We start from the raw sequence: 23,805 nt of genomic DNA on the forward strand, positions 1-23,805 counted from the left end.
AAAGTCAAATTTTTGATTGTTCAAGCGACCGTTGAAAGCACTCGAAAGAGATAGGGGGACTTGAGTCGAGGGGGTTACAAAACCGCAGTTTTTCAATGATCGACAGCCAAGTGTATTGTTAAAATGCGGCTGCTGAAATGTGTGGGCATGAAGGGCTTATCTCTATATCTGTGCGATACTTAGGCAGATTGCTTTGTTGTTTATCTTTGCATCACATGTCGCAGCCACAAATCGTAGTGAAATGTAAATGCACTGGGCACATTAAATGGCATTACTATTGCATGCTAATCGCATTGTGCAGCTTGTTTGCTTTGCACTGCGTAACCATTTCCCCTGACATCGATAGCTTTTCACTGTCATCCGAACCGATCAATACTTTTCATTATATTAATTTGTTTTGTGGAAATTTTAATGCGAGCCCTTAATTTATACACATTTCAGGCTTTTGAGCATGTAGTTATAATACGTTTTAATAAATCTAAACGTATTAAATGGTCAAAATAGTCCAAACCAGATAGCTGAATAAATTAAGCTCTATTTCTCAGATTTCAAGACAGTATTTATGTTGTATAGCCCGATGGTTTTAAAGGTATTTATTTTTTCAAACGGAAAATTTTGTTACCAATCCTATAAAAACAGCATGAATATATTCGTATACGATTTAAAAAATGGATAAGATTCCAATTCAACTTTCTACAACAAAGTGGAAATTAAGGTTAATTAATTAATGTTTTTGATTCACAAAAACTAGGAATCAGTTAATCCCAATGGTTTTTAGACACAGTTGGAATGTATTTTTTACACTTCGCGGGTACTTTTTAAGCCCACCTACCTGACCGACTGACTCATCCCGCGAAGTTGGGCTTTAGCAATGGAAATTTTTACGGGAGCTGTGAGGCATTTTGCATTGTCGTTCAGCGGGGCAAGATGAGTGAGGCGTGTATTAAAACGACCTCCGTGATATGTCAAGCGGGAACATAAATGTCTGGTTCCCCGAGCACAAAGTCTACAATCTGGAAAAGTTGCGCAGAGAACACTTACGCTTATGCCCGCTTTATAATACATAGACGCTTTTTGTATTCTTATTTTTTGTACAAGTCACTAATTACTCTGCTCGGGTTTTTGGGATAGGAAATGGGTGGGGGAATGGCGGCGGAACCAGAAGTACACATCGAGACAGGGACAGCGACATAAACAGAGAGAGTAAGTGCTTTTTTCGTGCTTTGAATTACAAACTGAAAGCAAAATATACTACCAACCGGCGGCGAATGCGTAAACGTCGTATAATTTAGTGCCACAAAGCAAAACTTTTAATATCCAACCCGGGAAGATAACCTACAAAAATTTGAAGGTATGTGTATCCTGCACAAATAAATATGTATTTTTGTAACACGACAATTTTTGTAATACCCTTTCGAGGGGAACTTAAAATTTTTAAAATTGATTTAGCTTAGAAGTAATAAATGAATTACAAGTTATTCATAATTTTACATGAATATATATATTTCTTATAATAAAACGGACTTTTAACGAGCGCCATTCATTTCTCTTGAGTTCTTAAAATCTAATATTAGAATGTAAAATATTTAACATTTTTCGTTTAGAATATTATGTCTTAAATTTGGTATATCTAAATTTGTATAAATAAAAGAATAAACTGTGGATTGTGCTCGTTTTTTTTAAAGAATGAAATAAAAAACATTTTGGAATGTAAGATATAAATAGATTATTGACAAAAACTACTGCTGTAGCTCATCGCATTTTTCAGGTTATTTTTTTCACAAGAAAGGGTATTAAAGTATCACATTGGCAAGTAAGTAAACAACCATTAGAGCTAAATGTTTTTTATTTTCACTGATTACAAGCCCTCACTTTGGCCAAGTTAAACCAAGAGCACTTGCCAACAGCTAACACAGAAACACAACAGGGAATTACGAAAAGTAAAATGGGTACAAATGAATAAATGGGCACAAATGTAAAGAGTTTTGGGCGTGCAAAGGTAACTCGGAGCATTAACCGTGATTGTGGCCAGGTTTCCTGCATTGCAATCATTGTTGGACAGGTCAGAGAGCTAGATCAGAAATAAAGGCGGCAGTAAACAGTCAAGCCATCAGCAGCCACATCAATAATCATTAGAATTAGACTCGTTGGCATTTGCTAAGGGGGGTAATGGGGGAGGGGGCAGGAGGGAGGGGGAGGGGTAACATAGGGAAGCGGCCTTTATCCGTATTTATTTTTAATTAAAGTGCAACTGCCGACTGGCTGCGGCTGGCTTTACTCAATTTACGGGCTCTCAAATGGTTCATGACGATGCTAAACCAGAAAAACGCCGCCAGTTTGTCATCGCCGCTCGAACTCTACTATTTCGTACCGCAGTCAACCGCATAAATTCCTCGAAAAATAATATACCAAGGTGTTTATGAGCTGTTTAATACTGTGTAATTATTTATTTGATTTATGTGCCAACTGAACCACGTAAATCTCAATTGCAATCCAATGTTGAACTTAGGTGTGAGATTTTAATAGTTTCTATTGCCCGTTTTAGTTAACTTTTTATACAAATAAAATAAAAAAATAAAATAAATACAAAATGTTAAATTCCTTTCCATAAAATGTACAATAGAAAACCTTTAGTTATTAATTTCTTAAAATTTTTGGTAAAGTAAAAAAAATAGAAAACCTCAGATGACTTTTGGAAATGATTTATTACCAAATCATTCATTTATTCATATAATAACATAAACAAATTACCAATTTATTTATCAACATAAAGTAGTGAGTCGTAAGTAAATGCGAGTTTTGCTGCCGCACTCCGATTCAAATACCGCTTTAAAACACCGCATAATCATGATAATATGCGACTGTATTACTTCAAAAGCCGCACTGCAGGATTGCGGCTCTTTTGGCACGCACACCGGTATTTGAAAAGAGCAGAGCAGCGCTTATCAATGAACACCCACTCGATGGTGACACACTTAGCCACCCAAATCAAACAGTTTTAACCACACGAAGTGGAGAAGCCAATGACTGACCAACACAAAAATAGAGTGTGCTGAAAAACACCCATTTCCTTAGAGGCTTCTTCGTCTGTCGAGTTGAAGAACAAAACACAAGTGGTAGTAATGAAAAGTGAATAGCCTTGGCAAATATGGACCAACAAGCCAACTTATGCCAGGGCAGATAGAAGCACATCCTGCATTTAAGAGCGGAGAAAGCACTTTCTCTTTCGCGCCTATTCGCTCGTGGAATCTCTCTTCACCATCCTCCGTTCGGAAAAAGGATGCCGACAAGCAACAATTTTCATTGATAAAACCACCAGCTGCTGTGTCCTGGGACTCAGTCGCACGCGAGTCCTCAGTCTAGTCAGTTTGCAGCTCTGGGGACTATTCGGATGCTGGTAATCTCTAAGCCATTGGCGGTTTAATTATAAATTGCGTATACGTCGCGTGTCAACAAGTAATGGCTTTGCCAACACACTGAAAGCCGCTAAGTTGTCAAAGGAACGGCTTAAAAGCTATTTAAAATTTTACGAAAATAACTTTTCCGGATAATCGACGGAAATTGAGTTAAAGTTTTGTGTCCGGTTGGCGCCACTTGGCCATTGGTGCTGACCAAGTTTTGGACCTGACCGATGATAAACTGAAAAGTGAACTTTCTAAAGACTCAGCTCTTTCCATAAAAAAAAATAATAAAATTTAGAACTCAAAAGGACACAAATTTGTTGAAAAATAGTTGCAATGCAAGGCACAAACAAAAATAAGTAGAGTGACCTTTAAGTTTGCGAAAACAAAATAACTCAATAATCACGGCAGGTAAGCACAGCCAATTCCTGTAATCATTTTTACATATTTATGCAATCAGCTCGTACTCTTTGATCATAGTCAGTGGGCTTTGGGGATAAAATAACCATAAAATTAATAGAATGTTTGGTCCTTAAGAACCATACTACAACAATTTATTATTGAAGCCTCACGAAATCCTGATGACACTTGTTTGTCTTGGAATGAGTTGAACTTTATTTACTTGCAAACAAAAAGACAATTTATTTTCATTGATTCTTGTCGCAGAATATTATCAATCAGAACTGGTCGAATATTTACTTTCTGATTCGTTCTATACAAAAGTATTTGCCAACTCTTTGAATCGATTTGAAGCGAATCGCAAATTAAATGTCCTGTCAATTTGACCCGCATTTGTATTTATAGTATTTAAATGCTTAACGCAGCACAATCATGATTTCATATCAAACGCAGAGCAAATACGAAATATTATTCTGTGAATGAACCTTTTTCCAGGAGCTATTTTCTCGAATTGAATTAGTTTGCCCTTGTTGGCCATTAAACTGAGCTGCAAACGATGGAAATCAAATATTAAATTAAAAGGGAAGTGCAAAAAAATAATTTCGAATTTCCTTTGACAAGGTATTCTACCGAAATTAATTTCGAGACCCGGAATTTGCCCTATATTAATGTATATCCATTTCATTTAATAACTAAATACCTTAAATTCTTTTATTGTTTGTTTTTCAGATTAGCTACATAAAAGAGGATTTTGTTTGCTTAATTTGGGATTAATTTGATTGAGGTCTACTTGGTGAGGGCCTCTATTTATTAGCAAAAAATATATATATTCAAACAAAACACTTCAGGCAGCCAGCTGGCAATAAGCGGCTTTTCCTAATGGGAAAAAGTGGATTGCCTAAGAATTAATGGCCAAGTGCAGGCTGCTCACTTTCTGGCAATCCGAGTCCTTTCGGCTGATTCCTTTCTGGTTTCGGGGCCTTCTTTGTGAGTCCACTGACACACCTGAGTGGCGGTGTTCTGTGCAGCACTTGCCGGGCAAATAGGACCTGGCATCCCAGAAAGGGGTTTGGTCGAACTGTAAGCCCCCTGAAGTGGTCTTCAGCGGACGTCTGTCGCATTTCTTGGGGGCGCATCTCGAGCTGTTGGCCTCGGAGAAGACTCTTTGGATGTCTTGGAGATACGCAGCTCAGCCTTTCCATTTCATTTCCCTAGCCCACATTTCGCATATGCAACGAGTGCAGTGAGTGCACTTGACTGTTTTCCCTACATTCCGGCCACTGCACCAACTGATGGTTCGCCGGCCGGTCACAATGGCAATTCGCATCTTAAAGGCGCCTTGCCTTAATTCAGGCCAGATTGAATACTTGACATGCTCTAATGCAGTGCATATCTCAGTTTGTCCCCTATCTAAGTCGCCTAAGCCATCAGCATTAGCATTCATTGCCGCTACACTATAGCAAAGTATACTATGTTTTACGCTGACAGAAAATATTATGCACTTCAAAATAATTAACATTGTTTAACATAAAATTAAAATGAATTACAGTAGCATGTCAATATTATATTTTCCTAATTTTCTCAATTTTTTTTCAATATATAAGTAATTTATTTTGAACTGTTTATTTCTTACTTATGGTCTAGAAATCTGCAAATCTTCCAAACAAAATTATATTTTATGTTCACTTATCTGACATGTACATTTACACACATGATGCGCATAAATTTGATTCCGGAAATGACAGTTAATCAAACTTTTCCATTTTTCACTGTTGTATATTTTAGGGGTAAAATATATGTATTTATATGTCAAGTCTCAACAACAAGGCAGAAAATAATGTTTTTATAAATAAATAATGTTAGATACCCTTCCATTAAAAAAAAAAAATAGAATAAAAAAATGTATAAAAAAATATTATAATTCTAAATTGAGTAATAATATGCTGGGGTTATGCTGGTTATGATTGAAATTTAAAACTCTAACTGCTTTCTCTACTTTTGTAAACCTTAAGTTATTTTAGGAATATTTTTCCTATGCATTTTTAGGCGTTTGTTGATGATAGCGGCATGAAAATCTGTGTTTTTTCATAGCCTTGGATCGCTTTCCATCCATTTGGTGGGAAAACCAGACCAACCAGACCACGTGCAGTGGACACGACAAGGGGATTGGAGGAAGGGCAGGGGGAAAAGGCTGAGTGCAGATGAGGACTGCAATAAACTGGCATACATAAGTGAAAATTGTGAAATGAAAACTTGCGCGAGCATAAATCAATATACCCAGGGGGTCATGGGCTCCCAAAGCAAAAATAAAAATTGTCCCCGACTCAGATTTACCTTCTCTTAAAGTCTATACATCGCCTAGTTTGCATGTTTATGAATTAGCTTTGAAATGTGTCCCCCAGCTGATGTTACCCCTTGAATACAGGATACATGGCACATTACACGTCCGATCCGGAAACATGTGATTGCTTGCGTGGCTAAGCTTGTGTTAACTCTGGCAAAAATTTGATTTTATAAAAATGTGACTTAGCTCGCTTGTGGATGAATGTGATTTCATGACTGTGCGCCATTTAAATTGGGAAAGCCTTATCTAGGCGTACAAATTTATCCCTTTCCTTAGTTCAAAATATTTACTTGTTAAAAAAAGGACCTTAAGTGAGTATTGTATTTCAGGCCATTAAAGTGTAATCTGTAATGTGATGTCATATGATGAGCAATATATCTGAATTCATTTGTATATATTACCCAAAAAACCAACAGACTAATTGAATAAATTTTAAGAGGTGAACCATAATCATATTATTTTTTATATTAATAAAGTACTTCCAGTTTTTTGCATTGTCACTTAGGACATTTGCATTGCAATTATTTTGATAGTTTCTTTTACACGCGACCAGCGAATCCGAAACCAGCAAAAATTAAAGCTTAATTTAAATAAATTATTTTCTTGCTCTTTTGCAACCGTTAGCGATTTCCCGCTTTTTCAGCAAGTGGCTGGATAATTGTTTCCGCGCAATCATCCCGCGGTCCCAGTTGCTGCAGGACAAGCCGAGCAGAACAGAATTGTTCACTTTAAACCATTTCCACTCGTAATTAAATTTTGAGAGCAGATGAATTTGTGGCGGAAAACTAAAGGACTAAATGCATTGTGGTACGTTTGTGCATCCAACAAAACTGCGCATATCCGCCATGTAAAAATCTGCGCCTAAGTGAGGGTTCCGTTTGTTTTTTGTCCTTGCCGCACAAAAAGCGGCTGATAGGAGTGGATAATTTGCAAAAGTATGGCCCTGACCGTTAAAAGAACTTGGTCTAATCGAATGAATGTCGAATGGGTCCAAACTTGTCACGCCTGCTTGCGTTTTTTCTAGAGGAATGAGAGGTTTCTTTATAGCTCTCTGCTTAGTTGCGTCCTTTGATGATCCTGAATGCCTCTCAATTGGCTAATCGGGTTCCAAGAAGCCTCCATTGAGGAGGTTTTTTTTGTATATACATAAAAGACAATCTCGTAATACCCAAAATGTTTTTAAAGCTTAAAACTGTCAGTTTCAAGTCCAACAATTTCAATCGACTTGACATGGGTAAACAGGCGGACATAAACTTGACATTCAACAGGTTATGTTCAATTGCCCTGGGACCTTAATCAATCCATTGTATAATTTAAGATGCTGTAAACAAAAACTCAATTAAAGTGCACATGATTGACTTTTAAATGGCTAGGAGCAATTTACTTTTTAAGATACAAAGTGCATTTTAATATGAACGGGTTTAGTTTTAAAGTCAAACAAAAGGGGTTAGCTCATAAAAATGAAGAAAAATCGACCCAAAAATACAAATCAATAGGAAGATACAGATTTTTAGATGATTTAACCACAATCATTTAGAGGTATGTCACTTTAAAATCGGATTTCTGTAAAAAAAGTTATGGGCTTAGAAGTTCAGCTTTTTGGTCACTTTTCAGCAAAGCCATTTTCGGAAAATTTGGAAAGGGTTTAGCTCATAAAAATGACGAAAAATAGACCCAAAAATAAAAAACGAGATGAGTACACAGATTTTTAGGGAATTAAACCACAATCATTTAGAGGTATGCCACTTTATAATCGGATGTCTGTAAGAAAAGTTATAGTCTTAGAAGTGCAGGTTTTAGGTGACTTTTTAGGAAAGCCATTTTTTGAAAATGACGAAAAATCGACCCAAAAATAAAAAACGAGATGAGTACACAGATTTTTAGGGAATTAAACCACAATCATTTAGAGGTATGTCACTTTATAATCGGATGTCTGTAAGAAAAGTTATGGGCATAAAAGTGCAGGTGTTAGGTGACTTTTCATTAAAGCCATTTTTTGAAAATTTGGAAAGGGGTTAGCTCATAAAAATGACGAAAAATCGACCCAAAAATAAAAAACGAGATGAGTACACAGATTTTTAGGGAATTAAACCACAATCATTTAGAGGTATGTCACTTTATAATCGGATGTCTGTAAGAAAAGTTATAGGCTTAGAAGTACAGGTTTTAGGTGACTTTTCAGGAAAGCCATTTTTTGAAAATTTGGAAAGGGGTTAGCTCATAAAAATGACGAAAAATCGACCCAAAAATAAAAAACGATATGAGTACACAGATTTCTAGGGAATTAAACCACAATCATTTAGAGGTATGCCACTTTAAAATCGGATGTCTGTAAGAAAAGTTATAGGCTTAGAAGTGCAGGTTTTAGGTGACTTTTCAGGAAAGCCATTTTTTGAAAATTTGGAAAGGGGTTAGCTCATAAAAATGATGCAAAATCGACAAGAAAATACAAACCAAGTTGAGGATACAGATTTTTAGAAAATTAAACTAAAATCATTTAGAGGTATGTCACTTTATAATTGGATGTCTGTAAGAAAAGATATGGGCTTAGAAGAACTTAATAAAAGATGGGTCGGAAATGTGATCTTGACTAAAATTATAATACCTTTTGCAAGGGTATAGAAACAGACAAATCATGTGATTACTTGTAATTAAATAATTACCGTGTAAATTGTGACCAATTATTCGAGCACCATTTTACAAAAAAGATTCCTTTGTTTTCATTTTTTCTTAAAAATCACTGATATAATGATACAACTTTAAAAAGTCATAAACTCGTACATTTTTAAGAGCATTCAAAAGCAGCCTGTGCACGTCTCAATTCAGCTGACATACATAACAGTGTAAGCTGGTTGACTGCTAACAAATAGGCAAATATTACGGAGAGGAACCTACTTCCACATCCTATTTGAATGATTAATTGCCAGTGCCACAGCTTGCCTCCCATGGAAATGCATCAGATTTTCAACGAAATTTTGATGGCATTGAGAACGAGTTTCAAAACAAAACCCAGTACCCTTTGTGAATGCCCTGAGGGCAAAGACAAATTTCAATTGGCCAATTAGCGATATTTAAATGGGAAAGTGCGCTATTTTGAAAGCCGTACTATACATTTTCCAGCGGATATTACACAAAAGGCAGAGTCGTCGACTCTGTTTTGCTGTTCAGATGCTCAGATGTTCAGATGCTGTTGTAAATATAATAAGCAAACGCTTGAGCGGCAATTCCCGGGACATAGGTCACTTGTAGTTGTTCCTGTGCAGCTGCAGTTGTTGCTGTTGGCAAAAGTTTGTCTTTGGCCAAGTGCTGTTTATGCTCGGGTTCCTTTGGCAGAAGTTCGTGTTTGAGTTTCAGTTGAGAATCACTTGCGGCAGGACCTCAAATTCTGAAAGCCTTCCGGGATCACGTGGCCGCCTGCAAGTTATTTAATAAGCAATTAAGTTCGCTAATTAAATACATTTTCTGAGAGATTTACATAATAAGTAATCGCCCCCAACAACCTCCTCAAATAGATGTTAATTGATTTGCCACGTCCGATTACAATAAGTATACATTTCCGAAACTTAATTGTGTTTTGGTTGTTAGTTGGTTGGTTGGCTATTAATAAAGCATTTACCGGGAACTAATTCAAATATAAGCCAAGGGGATGGCTAGTTAAAATACCGGAACAGGAAAACTCGGTTGGTCTTATTTTGTGCCACAAGTGGCAAGAAACACAAAGGTAAAACGAGATCCGCCTTAACCTTTAACGGCATTGTTTTTATTTAAGACCGAAATGTTCACCTTCTTAGGAGGAAGAAATAAAAAATAAGTTCAACATTTGATTTAAAATGTATATAAGAATCTACCTTCTTCCGGTCTTAAAAGAAAACAGCAAATAACTTTTTCTTTGATCCTTGACCAAATTTTAAATTTATTTTTAATGTAATAGAGTATATTGATTTTTTTACATTATGTCTATGATTAGTAACCAAAATAAAAATATTTTTAAATCAAAACCCTATGTTTATCATGAATATCCATTTATAATTTTTGATACAGAAGATACTTTTTTTACTGCCTTAAACTATGCCAGCAATTTCTTTACCCTAGAATATAAGATATAATTGCAAATTTCTTCAATGTGCATTGGTATACTAAAACTTTACAAGGGTTTCAAACAAAAATTGTGCCCTGCACTTTAAAGCATTTAAAAGCAATTGAGTTAAGTTCAAGTTGCGTTTAAGCTCAGTTGGGCTGGCAAAATGCATTAAAAACTTTCGTAATCAGTAAAGAGGAGAAGAAATATTATGTTCGGCATTGTGTTAACCTGAAGCTGAATAGTTAACACAATGTTATTGGTTTCCTGCTGCTTTTAATAACTTCATCGCTGGAAGCCCACCTACGGTATTTGGTCTAGTGGTCTGAAAAAAAGTTAGCACGAGTTCATTAATTTTACCCTGCTTCAAATAAGTACTACATTCTTGGCATTTCAACAAAAAAATTCAACTTTATTGAGAGCACCTGCCATTACCAACTTTTGTAATGGTTATAGATTTAAGTTGGGACTGAATTTTACCAGGGAAAGGTCCTCAGCAGAGGCGAGTTTAAAGACTAACTTTATATCCTGAAGATGAGATTGGGATAAGTACTGTAAGACATTTTAAGCCCGATGCGGTTAATTAAATAAGAGCGTCGATTAAGCCAACTGTTTTTTTATATGTCCCCCGTTTAGGGTCACCGGCGGATAGCTAATTGCAGCTAACCCCATTGGCGTTTGGCAAACGGAAAATGGTTCGTGACCGCAGCAACCACATTGCACCACCACCACTAACACCACCAACCGCTCCACTGAAGGCAATCCCGTGGCGGCGACACACGACATCCTTGCCAAATGCGGCAGTTGAGGCACCGGCAAGTAAATAAGCGCCACTTTCGCGTCCACCTTTGCGAGCACGTTCCGGATCCAGTTTGGAGAAGCTAGTAAATTTCTGGGTGAGGCCAACCAGACATGGAGGCCATCATGATGACGACCCTGCCCACACTGACAACGGATGCGGCTGACAGCAGCTTTTGGCTTACCGGAGCCCTCTCGCTCTCCGAGATTTTGGCCAACTCGAGCCACGGCCCAACTGGCGGCACATCCTCGGCGGCAGGGAATCCGGCGGCGGCATCCTCGGCGGTGAATGTGGGCAAGGACCATGACAAGCACGTGAATGACAGCGTTTCCACATCACTAAGGTAAGGGGTAAACGCGTACCCACTTTCACGAACAATCCACATATTCATGCTCACGACCAGCTCAACAAGACATCGCGATAAGCTCGGCCTAACTCTCTAGGACCCGCATGCATTGAATAACATATAAGAAGCTAGATATCTCTGCAAAGGGGAGAATAATCAGATTACTTATATTTAGGGAGGGACAATTAGGTAAAAGCTACTTAATGTAAGCTGGTTCTAAATTTTATGAATGCTTGTGGAACCATCAATTACCTTACTGACAATCACTTACAATTTAAACACTGGTAATAATAGAAAACGTATAATTTCTATACAAAAGAAGGCATCGCGATTCAACAAATATTCTTAGAATTCCATTGACTATCATTTCAATAGGGCAACTGTAAAGAAGAGTACAATCTAGTAAGCTACTTCTTCTTAAATTACTCTTATTGAAATATTTAATTATCAGTACTTTTAATGAAAACCAATTAAATTAATCTGAAGCAGCTTAAGTGTAAATATAAAAAATTAAATTTAATGAGTTTTAAATTTTAAGGCATTTAAATCATAGAACAGCAAAAAAGGTAATAACATATTTTTAAAAAAAAGTATACGCCCCGTTTCCAATATATTTCCAAAATTAAGTATACGCCCCGTTTGAATTTGTTCTTCAGTTCAATAATGTTCGTTTTATGATTCCAGTAATTACACGTCATACCCCAGCTACATTCACTACCGGGACAAATACGATCTGAGCTACATCGCGAAAGTTAATCCCTTCTGGCTGCAGTTCGAACCTCCTAAATCGAGTACCTTCCTCGTGATGGCCACCTTGTATTTCGTGATTTCGGTGGTGGGATGTGTGGGCAATGCTTTTGTAATCTTCATGTTCGCCAACCGCAAATCGCTGCGAACGCCGGCCAACATTTTGGTGATGAACCTGGCCATCTGCGATTTCCTGATGCTCGTCAAGTGTCCAATTGCCATTTACAACAACATCAAAGAGGGACCGGCTTTGGGAGACGTTGGTAAGTAAGTAGCTTAGAAGCCTACAAAAAAACAAACGCGGTTGGTTTTTTAAGCTCTTTATAACTAAAAAACAATTTCTAAGAAATCAACAAAAACCACTCATTATTTTGGATATCCAATCAGTGCTGCCAATTTGTACGATTTTCTAAAAGATTTTTCTTTTTAACATTTCCTGGGAAAAGTCTCGGTGCTTTTATAATTCAAGTATTAATCATAGCAAGTTTAAAATCTGAGACTTTATATTTTAGTCACCTGTTTTGTTTTTCTTTTTTTTGTACGTTAATTGGCCACCTTGATAGAAATCGAATTGACTATTTGAGCAATTAAATTTTAATCTGACCTATATTACTATATTTCATGAAAGATTTTAGTGAAGTTTTTTTTTAATCACAGTAATTAAATATGTTTGGTTGTATATAAGTTTAACGCTTATTTCTTAAAACCTTTCAAGAGATTTACAAGCACTTGATTTTTCTTTATGACAATACAACTTTGTTGTCCTTTAGATATTTAAGGAATGTACTCCGATTTTTTTAGGGGCAGTCCCATGCACAAAAAATTGGTGCTGGTTGTTTATTTGTTTTTTAAGGATTTTTTCAAAAAACTCACTATTTTTCCACCCACAGCCTGTCGCATCTACGGATTTGTGGGCGGTCTAAGTGGCACCTGCGCCATCGGAACCCTCACTGCGATCGCTCTGGATCGGTACAATGTGGTGGTGCATCCACTGCAGCCACTGAGACGCTGCTCCCGCCTGCGCTCCTATCTGATTATCCTTCTGATCTGGTGCTATAGCTTCTTGTTTGCGGTGATGCCGGCCCTGGACATTGGACTCTCTGTGTATGTGCCTGAGGGATTCCTGACCACCTGCAGCTTCGACTACCTGAACAAAGAGACCCCCGCCCGCATCTTCATGGCCTTGTTCTTCGTGGCGGCCTACTGCATCCCGCTGACCGCCATTGTGTACTCCTACTTCTACATCCTGAAGGTGGTCTTCACAGCCAGTCGCATTCAGTCGAACAAGGACAAGGCTAAGACGGAGCAGAAGCTGGCCTTCATTGTGGCGGCCATTATTGGATTGTGGTTCCTGGCCTGGTCGCCCTACGCCGTGGTGGCCATGATGGGAGTCTTCGGCCTGGAGCGGCACATCACACCACTGGGCTCGATGATTCCGGCGCTCTTCTGCAAGACAGCTGCCTGCGTGGATCCCTATCTATACGCGGCCACCCATCCGCGGTTTCGCGTCGAGGTGCGCATGCTGATCTACGGTCGCGGGGTCCTGAGGAGGGTCTCCACCACCAGATCTTCGTACATGACCCGATCCCGATCCTCGTTCACCCACAGATTGCGCAACAGCAACACTGGGGAGGGAGGAATGGGGGATCATCGAATGGAGGGCTACCTGATGAACAACAACCTCATGATGGTGCCCGAGGAAACGGAGGAGAACGAGGAGATCATAGTGGTGGCCGAGATCAACAATTCGGTGAGCAGTGTCATGGAACAGAGTAAGTTCTGAAACGACACTAAAAAATAAACAGATCTAAAAAAACAATAAACCGAGAAATCCATTTAAGCTCTGTATTGCAAAGACCAAAAAACTCAAAACAAATAGTTGCATTCCTTTTAGTTAGTTTTTAAAAAGTATATTTTAGTTAGCATTTACTTTTGCACACATATCAGGAACTTAATATATATTGTCTGAAACTGAACTTCCTTTACCATAATGACAAGTAGATATTCGTTTAAAACTAAACTCAATTTAATCCTATCATAAATATATAAATAGTTTCCTTATCTGAATAAGTTGTACTTCACATCCAAAGCATATAAAAATTGAATTAATCTAATGGGAAACCCGCAATAATAATTCAGTCTGATTGAGATGCCTAATCATGAATTGAAATGAATCAAGTCATTTTCCAAATCCGTAGAGACTTCATTGTTGGACTAATTTAACTAAGTTGTATGTGGAAATAATAGGCAGGGCATACGAAAAGTAATTTCTCTCTGCAATAATGGATATCAATGGCACTATTCAGTAGGCTGAATGCAATGTCATTGATGGACCTACAATTGAAATGAAAATAATAAATAGAAATGAAGCAGGGAATTCCGGCGAGCAGTGGGAAGTGGACAAGGAACAACGACAGAAGCAAACACACTGGTGATAGTAAACATATTTAATGAGCTTTTGTGATGTTTAGACAGGGGAAGAAAGGAGCCGACAGGATGACATATAGAATGGACACCCAGTCAATATACGAGACAGCGAATGAATAGGAGGCATATTGTGAGAGGACCAGGGCAAGGTCGAAATTAGTACAAAGAAAGGGTGGGGTGCGGGATTTGGAGGACGGCATGGTAATTCGATAGCTAAATTATGCAGAATTTCAGGGAAAGTCACTCAGAACCATGATTCCGCCGCGGGTATTAAATGCTAACAAGCGGATTTGCAGCATGTTTGCATTGTAGTTTAATATTGGGTAAAACACAATCAAAACAGATTGCGGACTGCTTGTGTTTCAATTGTATAGTTCTCGATAAATTAAATTAATTGCGTTTATGTCTCAATGTCTAATCCGGTGGTTCTATGTATAGATATTATAGATTGTATACAATGTCTACTGTTACACCTAACTAAGCAAACGACTTTAATAAAGTCATCGAGTACTTGTACCTGTAAGGATAATACGATGGAGCGAGGCCAAATATATATCGAATTTATACTCTTGATACTTACTTAGCCGTATCATTTTATATATGTACATGTATACCGGGGATAGAATTTCCGGCCACAATGGGCCAGAGAACAATGGTAACGCCAGATGAATAAGTCTCGGCCAGCATTTTAATTACTAGAACACAAATTTAAGCCATTGTTGCGACAAACTTATACGAACAATGGACACTGCAGTTTCTAACTGTGCTCAAAATGAAATTGAAGAAAAATACTTAAACAGGTAGAAGGGAAAAACAATGAGAATGCGGGAGAAAACCATTTAATTAGCATATTTAAAATGCACTTTGACAGCAATTTTCTGTGTGCATTGTGTGTGCTTTACTTAAGCAGCTTGTATTTAAATTAGTTTAACTCAGTAATTGTTTGACAAGTACTTATGTTTTTGTTATGGTGGTAATGTTCAAAAGCCAAGCAACTCGAAATAAATGTGTAAAAACTTTAAAATACCAAAGAAAAGTGTTTTAAGGAGTGGAAGTAAATCAAGGGAAGCCCACCAGCCAACAGGTGCAAAAGAAAATAGTTATAGCGGGGTAAGTATAGATGGTAAACATGGGTTTGTATGAATGAAGGATCCACGTGAGTCCGTTGCCTTTTGGTGGCTGATGATATTGCAATGAGCGTCCACGCCGCGTATACTTAATGTGCGACGAAGGAAGCCGCATGCATTTCCCCCTATTTTCAGCGCAACTTTTGGTCAAATGAGAGCGCAGCTGAGAACTTGTGAGAGAGCCGGCTACAGTGCGCGTCATTCATACATAAACATAGCAACCATGGAAAACTCTCATCAGCTGAGAGCTTTCCCCCTATTTTGTTGTTGGGAAACATTGGCCAGACAACGACGCCGGCGCCGGCTGCAAAGACAAGAGCAAAATTTCACACGCAGCATAACAATAATTTCAGTCGCGTTTTTCACGACCTGCCCGCGGTTGTTGTTTCAACAAAAATTCCTCTTTTTTCCTCCAAAAAATTCACCAAACGGATTTGTTTAAACAATATTGTATATAACGCAAAAGTGAGAAAATCGGAAAAGCCGGGCGGAATAAAGGGATACCGAGAGCCAGCATCCCAGTGAACCCAGCCCAAGGAACTCTGAACTGCCGCGCATTAGGTTCGGTTCGCTTTTATGTACCCATTCTAGTGCTTTGCCTAATTGTATTTCGATTTTTCGCTTTTTCAACGGACCGGAAAATCCCTTTTTTGCTCCATTGGCCATCGTCTTTAATCTGTGTGCAATTGCATTTCGAATGGTTCGATATAATTTGGCTTAATTCCGAGTGTGTGTATGTGTGTGCTCTGCTTAATGCCCAAATAATTATTGACTAAACAAACGGCATGCAGGCAATGTTATTGCTTGCGATTTATCTCAGTGCAAAGCCAGCCGCCCACATCGTTTACAGGGGGGCCTAGAGGCATGAACTCTGCCAGACTGTAATACACTAAGGGAAATCTATAACAATATTAACAATATGACAATTTTTACCCGGAAATGATTTATTTAGAGATGGAAATAAGATCTGAAGCTTAACGTTTTTATAGTTAAACAATAATAATCAAAAATTCAATATATAAATGATAGTCAACTATTCAATTAAAACATGGAAACCATCTACAAGACCTCAATTCAGTGAGAATTAAAGTGGAATACTTAATCTTATCAGTTAAAAAATGGAAACCATCTACAAGAACTCGATTCAGTCTTATTTAGTAAAATGAGTAATAACCTGAAATACTTAATCTTATCAGAAGTAAAGTAACGTATTAAACGACATTTAATTAATTTGAATTTTATGAAATAAATTAGATAACATAGAGATCTTATGACAGAATAACATTTTCTTTTGATGCAAATACAAAACAAGTGCAATGATATCTTAGTCTATTTATTCTCTCTTTCCAAAATTGTTTATAAAACTACTTTCTCTCCATGTAAACACTATTAAAATGCTCGTCCAAGCTCATGTGTTTATGTATCCACCTAGATACGAGCAGCGATTCGAGTTCGAGTGTTTGCGTGTTTACAACATTCGGCTTCCTTGCATGCTCATCGCTAGTTCGTTTATCACCTGCTATTGCAACGACTATTAGGGTCGTGTGCCTGAAATTTATTCTCAAGTTTGGGAGGAGCCACATTTCCATACCTCTTACAACTCGCACGACTTGTAGACAAAGTGTCTGGCGTACTCCGACAAACGCCAACAACGAAAACATCAACAGCAGCCCGAATGACAATTGAAAGGGACACAAATGAGCATGCGAAGAACGCCACTCGACTACATAGACTTGCCTCCCGGTGTGGGATTTCCCGACCCCATTTTCCTCGCTCCCACATTACTCATACGACGCGTTGCCTGTGCGACAAATACTTGTACAACAATGCAGCTCAAGTGATGACGCGACGACTGTTGACAGCTTTGCCGCCACTCACACCAAGTTATAGTTGAAATGGTTGTTTTTTTCCATAGCCCGAGGTGTTGTTTACACACAGCCTTTGAGAGAAATGTGAATTTGTGCACGCGATTCAAAAGGGGGCAAATATACGGGATAATAGTCAGTCGGAATGGCAAGTGTTTGATTTTATACCCTCAGATGCGGGTGGCCCAAAGTTTTGTCTTAGAAACAACATTTTAAAGAGCTTATCCAATGTAATTTGGAAGGTAAATCACAGTACTTTATTTTCTTTAACGTTTTCAGCTTATGTTGTTTAAGAAACGAATCCCTATTCCAAACAAAAAATTAACTTTGAATGGGAAAGTAGTTCAAAAGTTCAAAGGATATTTGGAAAGAAAACGACTTACAATCCTTTTAATAATTTTAAAACTTTCCTACATTTTGCCAACTTAAATTCACCACATTACTTTCAGAACTCTTATAGATAACCACACTTCAGTTTAAACAAATACCCCTTTTATACAACAAAATTAATGTCATGTGCAATGTAAAAATATTGCACAAAAAAGCCATTAAATTCCAAGAAATCTCATTCATATTTAAAGGCTGTTTTTTTCAAATTGGACTTCAAGTTTTTGCTCGTAAAATGGCAGAAATGTAAACTTAAAGGGTCAATAAAAATGTCATAAATTCAAGCACCCAATGCATTTCCCCTCTGAATTCAATTAAATTCCAATAAAATGAATTTTAAAACATACAAATAAAATACCTTTTTTTTACAAATTGTAACATCTGAACAAACAATATACAAAAAAAAATGTTTACTTAAATTATGGCAAATCAAATACTGAATTTATTTTGCCACTGAATACATTAAATTTTGAGTCTGGTCCGTTCCTGACCCAAATGCCCCGAAATTGATATAATAGGAAATGAAAGTTGACTCCTTCCGCATGAGTTCATACCTTTGACAAATTAAGGGTCTTCCTCACACACATTTATTCATTTTTCGGACACAATTTGGGGTCAGTTCAGGAGAAGTAGCATAAATTCTTTTCCAGCTGCAGAAAGTTACGGGTAGAGTTCATACGATGTTTACAATGTTCCGTTCTCAATTTAAAATTCATATCGTATGCTGCACTGATTTCACTCTTATGCTCAGCTAAGTTTTCAATACAATGCTCCTGATTTCCGCCGTGACGTCAATTGTAAACGATTGCTTCCATTTGGGGATGTTTTTTCTTTTGGCTTGGCTTGCCTGGTTTTTATAGGGCGATGTGGCGCAACAAAAGCAAGTCAGGAGCCGAAACAGCAGCGGCAATCAAAACAAATCGAAATAGTTTTTCACTGGCAGCTGCGCATCGCAGGGCGTTGTATTAATTAAGTTGAGGAACAGCGGCGCCCAGTACTCGAGGTTCATTTTTACTTTTTCTACTCTACCCGGGGCTATTATTTTTGGCTAAGGCTTACTAGACGGAAAAAAGGGACTTTCCAAAATGTAATTAAAGATAGTACTTCAAATGTTTTTTTTTTTAATTACTGAAAATTGTATAGAATGCTTGCAAGAATGGCTTTCCAAATGAATAAAACCATTTTCCAAGTAACTCGATATCATATGAAATGATGACAAGACTTTCAACTTGTAAGCCTTTTTCAATATTTACTAAAGCTCACAAATTTCCCATTAATTAATTTACAGAATAATAATAATACAGAAAATACTGCCTAATGGCAATTAATTTACGGCTAAAATGTATTATTTAAGTAACACTTTTAAATGATAAAATTATATTTACATGTATTGCAACAATATATATTGCCTATCTGGTGATAAGCTACACCCAATATTTTCTATGACAACCTAACTTTTCTGATCCCTTTCTTAAAGAACGTTTTTTAAAGAAGCATATATTATATTTTAAGTTCCAACGACTTATTGTATTTTAATTTGGGAATCGAAATATGTGGAAGAGGACTACTTTAATCCACAATCTTCAAGGGAATCGTTAGGCAAGGGTATTCAAAGCTTCGGTTCCGAACTATAACTTTTTTGGTTGCACCTCTCGCTGTTGTCTCAATTGCAGTTGCTGGCTTTTCCACTCCCGTTCCCATTCAGATTCCCATTGAGGGGCTGGCTTCGTGTCCGCACTAATGACCACTCGCGTTGCTTTTTGATTTTTTGGCAGCCGTGCCACCGCTTGGAATGCCATTCACCGTGCGTATACGTATGTATGGCCATCCCTTGCCCCTTTTGCCCGCCCCTGCAGCACATGAATTTATAATTGCATCATTTTTGGACACACAAGTACGTGCGGATGACATTCAGTTGGTCACTTGGCTGCAGTTGCATTCGCAGTTGCACGCAAATTTGCATGTGAATCCACGAAGAGCCATAGCAATGCGTCAAACTGGCAGGCCTTCTCTGGGATTGTTTTAAAAACACGCCGATGCAATGCACTGCCAGGAGGGCGGAATATATTTTCAGGGCGCCCCTTTTTGTTTATTTTCAAAACTATGCAAAAACAGAAATAACACACTGGTCGAAAGCCAAATATTGAAATGCTCACAAACACTCGAATACCAATTGCACACAGATTTCTTGGATTCGGAAACCTCTTAGTTTCAAAGTAAACTTAAGTTTAATGTTCTTTTATGCAAAATACTTTCTTCACCTTTCAACATTTCATCGGGCACATGTGATAATTATTCAAACAAGTAATTACAAAATGTTGGCAGTTTCCATAACAAAATTTGAATAATTTTAATGAAAACGGAAGCGTAAACACATTCAATAAAAGATGATTTAAAATTATATGACTTGGTGCAATTTGATTAATTGATACTGAAATCACATGTATGTCAATGGTGAATATATTACTGGAACAATGAATTGTAAACCCCCTCCAATTTATTTTTCTATAATAGGTGTTAAGGGTGCAACGAACAGAATTAATTGTCTTGACTAATAACGACATTTAATTGAGATATATTTACATTTGTATGAGATAATTTTGTTTCTTTGTAATGTTCACATAACAAATTTTGTGCCACAAAGAAAAAAACATTTAAAAATAATATCTTGTCAAATGTCTGAGGAATAAATAAACAGAACCTAGTTTTATTAGACCTCACTTATTATATAGTTGTCATTGGTTAAAATGTGCAAAAGCCAATTCATGGCTTTTCTATTGAGGTGATCTTTGCTCTAATGGCTTTATATAAATTTCCTATAACTGTGTATTCTGTAGATTTTTATTTTTATCTGTAAATATTTTATCCAAAAATAACATTTTTTTATAAGTATATATAATATTTTTTTTCTTTAAATATTAACAAAAAATATTTGTATTAAAAAACTGTAATTTAATCAACTTGTTTGCTCTTCAGACTGGAAAGAAATGACCAGAGAAATTTAAAAAAGGGTAGAAAACGGAGCCAGCAAACGAAACGACATATCATTAGCCGGTTAACTTTTATAAGTATTTGCAAAATGTTTGACATCACCTGGCTGCCCACCGCCTGCGGATCGCTGGCTCCGGCCCTCATCCCGCCGGCCCACATCGTCATCCTGTGGTACTTCTGGGAGAACTACGCCCGCTACGTGGACAGGCACTTCTGCACCTGCTCCTGCTGGGACACCGTCTTCAAGGGACCCTACGAGTCGGGGGTGGCCGCCTACAAGCACATGTACTTCAATGCCACGCCCAACAGCTTCAAGATGTGGATTCTGACCGTGTTCGCCGTGATTGCACTCTACGAGTGCATCAAAAGGCTAATCGCCCTGATCCTCCAGCAGCGCGTGCGGTACTCGATGCTCCTGCTCTTCCTGCTGTCCATATTCTCGCACTACTACGCCTGGTGGGCGTACATCAACTACTACAACGACGACTACTACAACCAGTGGAACCACCAGCTATTCTTCACGGTGAGTTCTGAACTGGCACACTGAAAAAAATGTAATCTGGGGATTCATATTTAAGAATGCACAAAAGGGATTTTAAAAATAAATACCCATAAATTACCTATGGTCATGTTAATATTTCAAAACATATTAATATTAACTTAATCATACAAATATAAGCATATCATTTAAAATGGTTATAATAAAAAAGTTATTTTAGATTATTAAAATTTTGTTGTGCAATGAAACTTAAAAACTATCAAATTTTTGTTTAAATTTGTCTCACATTTGAAAAAAGGCCATTTAAAGATCAATCCTTTGATATTTTTAATCTGAGGTTTTAATAGAAAATGATTTGACATAGACATTGTTTTAATTTTGTTATGTGCATAATTCAACATGAAACTTGCAACTTACAAGTCAATGTCAAATACAGCAGGTACGTGCCGTCATATGTGCCCTAAGCCAGTTACCGGCCATCCATAATTTATTGGCAAAGTTCGTCCTGCGCGAGTGCGCTCCAAACTTGCACAATATGCGCTCCAATTCGAACACTTTCCCGCTCAATTCTCGCACTTGTTCCGCACTAGACCGCCCATCATCTAGATCCTGGCCAGCTCAGCAGATAGCCCGTGTTCATGGAAATAGAAGTATGGCAGAGTAATAAGTTTCAAGAGAAAATCCATTCATCCAACCAAAGTTTAAACTCAAAAGTTTAGCCTTGCTAATGAGCAAATCGCCATGCCGGTGAAAATACCTAGTGGGAATATAAAAAGTGGAAAATGAACAGGAGCCGATAGCTACTTATAGCTAGCAAGTGCTCCTATGGTGTGCCAACATTTTTAATTTCACTAAATTGTGGCTTTTATAACCAAAACTTAACTTAAACTCTAATTAAAAATGTTCTTTCTTTCTGATAAATTTACAAGGTTTTACAAGGTTTTAGAAAAATGATGCCCTTTTTTCTTCAATTTTAAGCAATTACATTTAGATTACAGATTAGTAGTAATTTTTAAATAAATTATATTTTAGAGATGTATAAGTATAACTATCTTTTTTATTAACTACCTCACTCCTGCAGATAACCGAGTTGTTCTCCACGGTCCTGGTGATGCACCTGGCCAACACAACCAATGTGGTTACTCCAAAGAAAGTATTCTGTATTGTGGGCATCGCCCTACTTCACATCCTGGCCAGCAGCTTCGACCAGTTCTTCATGAATGTGGTTCGCGGCGAGGGTTATGCCCACCAGATAGTCCGGGACATCGGATTCATGATTCCCGATCTTCTCCAGCTTTTTGTTCCAGTTTGGCTGCTAAGACAGGCGCGTCGGGAGAGTTACACCACGCGACCTTTTCACCGAGATCGGAAACTTCACCGGGATATTGTGGCTATGTTGTGCCTTGTATCGCTGCTCTTTGTCATTTGCACGGTTTTGTGAGAGCGGATCATGTTGGAGGTCTACGAGGAGCGACACGGAAAGATCGTGCCCATGCAGGATGCGGCGGTGCAGCTGCTGAATCGCTACCGGATGCTGGCCAGCGGAAATGTGCACAATTAATGGAGATTGCTTTTGATACTGAACGGATTGTGGGTGGACAATAGCGGCACTTACCGGCAGTAAGTGCGGAATATCCTGAATTCCTGTAGAATTTCTGTATTTTCATTTACCTTTTGTGATAGTTTTTTTGTTAAGATGAAGTGGCCTGAAGATGACCATATCGATAAGCGTAATTATCAGCTAACCATGGTACATAATTAATACAACAAAACTGTAATCTTCCATTTAGAACCGTTGACCGATGTTAAGTGCATTATCATAACCCATAGTTGAACCTAGGTATAATGTAGTGAAATCCAGTCCTGAAAGTCCCTAAATCATACGAGTAGAGGGTATAGCCCCGATAGATACAACGATTAACAGTTATCATAGACATGCACACATGTTTTGATAAGTTATGGAACAACGATGCGAATACTTAATATTGATTATGGATTATGGATTATGGATAGTGGAAGTGGAAACCCACCCAGTGTTATACTACCTTAACAAGTTACATGTGACTTAGACTGTTGTTAGATAATAACAATATTATACATGTTCATTAATGCAAATCAATATATTCCAGTACATCTAGTAGACAAACCACAAACAAATTAACAAATAACAAAAAACCAAAACCGTAGTAATCAAAATAGCGTTATACTATATTGTTACGATTAACTTTACATCAAGGAAATCAAAAACATGCAGATATTAATATTTGGAATAGCCTATACTTATACACATATATATATTTTAGTATACAAAATTATATTGAATAAACTTTAAGAGACTGAATATCCCATAGTTTCCTTAGAGTTCCAAAACGGTGAGTGCAACACAAGTATTTAA

At 37.5% G+C, this 23,805-nt stretch overlaps 2 protein-coding genes across 2 annotated transcripts; both read left to right on the top strand.

The window, feature by feature from the left end:
• Positions 1-3,061: 3,061 nt before the first annotated feature.
• Positions 3,062-14,036, top strand: LOC108051702 (opsin, ultraviolet-sensitive). Its single transcript, XM_044457814.1, has 4 exons — positions 3,062-3,812; positions 10,859-11,364; positions 12,052-12,377; positions 13,005-14,036. Exons 2-4 carry the CDS (start codon positions 11,135-11,137, stop codon positions 13,895-13,897), a joined length of 1,449 nt encoding a protein of 482 aa, XP_044313749.1. The 5' UTR covers positions 3,062-3,812; positions 10,859-11,134; the 3' UTR covers positions 13,898-14,036.
• A 1,934-nt stretch (positions 14,037-15,970) lies between these two features.
• LOC108051727 lies at positions 15,971-23,751 on the top strand. The gene is made up of 3 exons (XM_017133942.2): positions 15,971-16,229; positions 20,897-21,434; positions 22,492-23,751. Exons 2-3 carry the CDS (start codon positions 21,000-21,002, stop codon positions 22,849-22,851), a joined length of 795 nt encoding a protein of 264 aa, XP_016989431.1. The 5' UTR covers positions 15,971-16,229; positions 20,897-20,999; the 3' UTR covers positions 22,852-23,751.
• The last annotated feature ends 54 nt before the right edge of the window (positions 23,752-23,805 follow it).

This window comes from Drosophila rhopaloa, unplaced genomic scaffold (genome assembly GCF_018152115.1).
Source record: "Drosophila rhopaloa isolate 14029-0021.01 unplaced genomic scaffold, ASM1815211v1 contig_163, whole genome shotgun sequence".
Taxonomy (NCBI): Eukaryota; Metazoa; Arthropoda; class Insecta; order Diptera; family Drosophilidae; genus Drosophila; species Drosophila rhopaloa.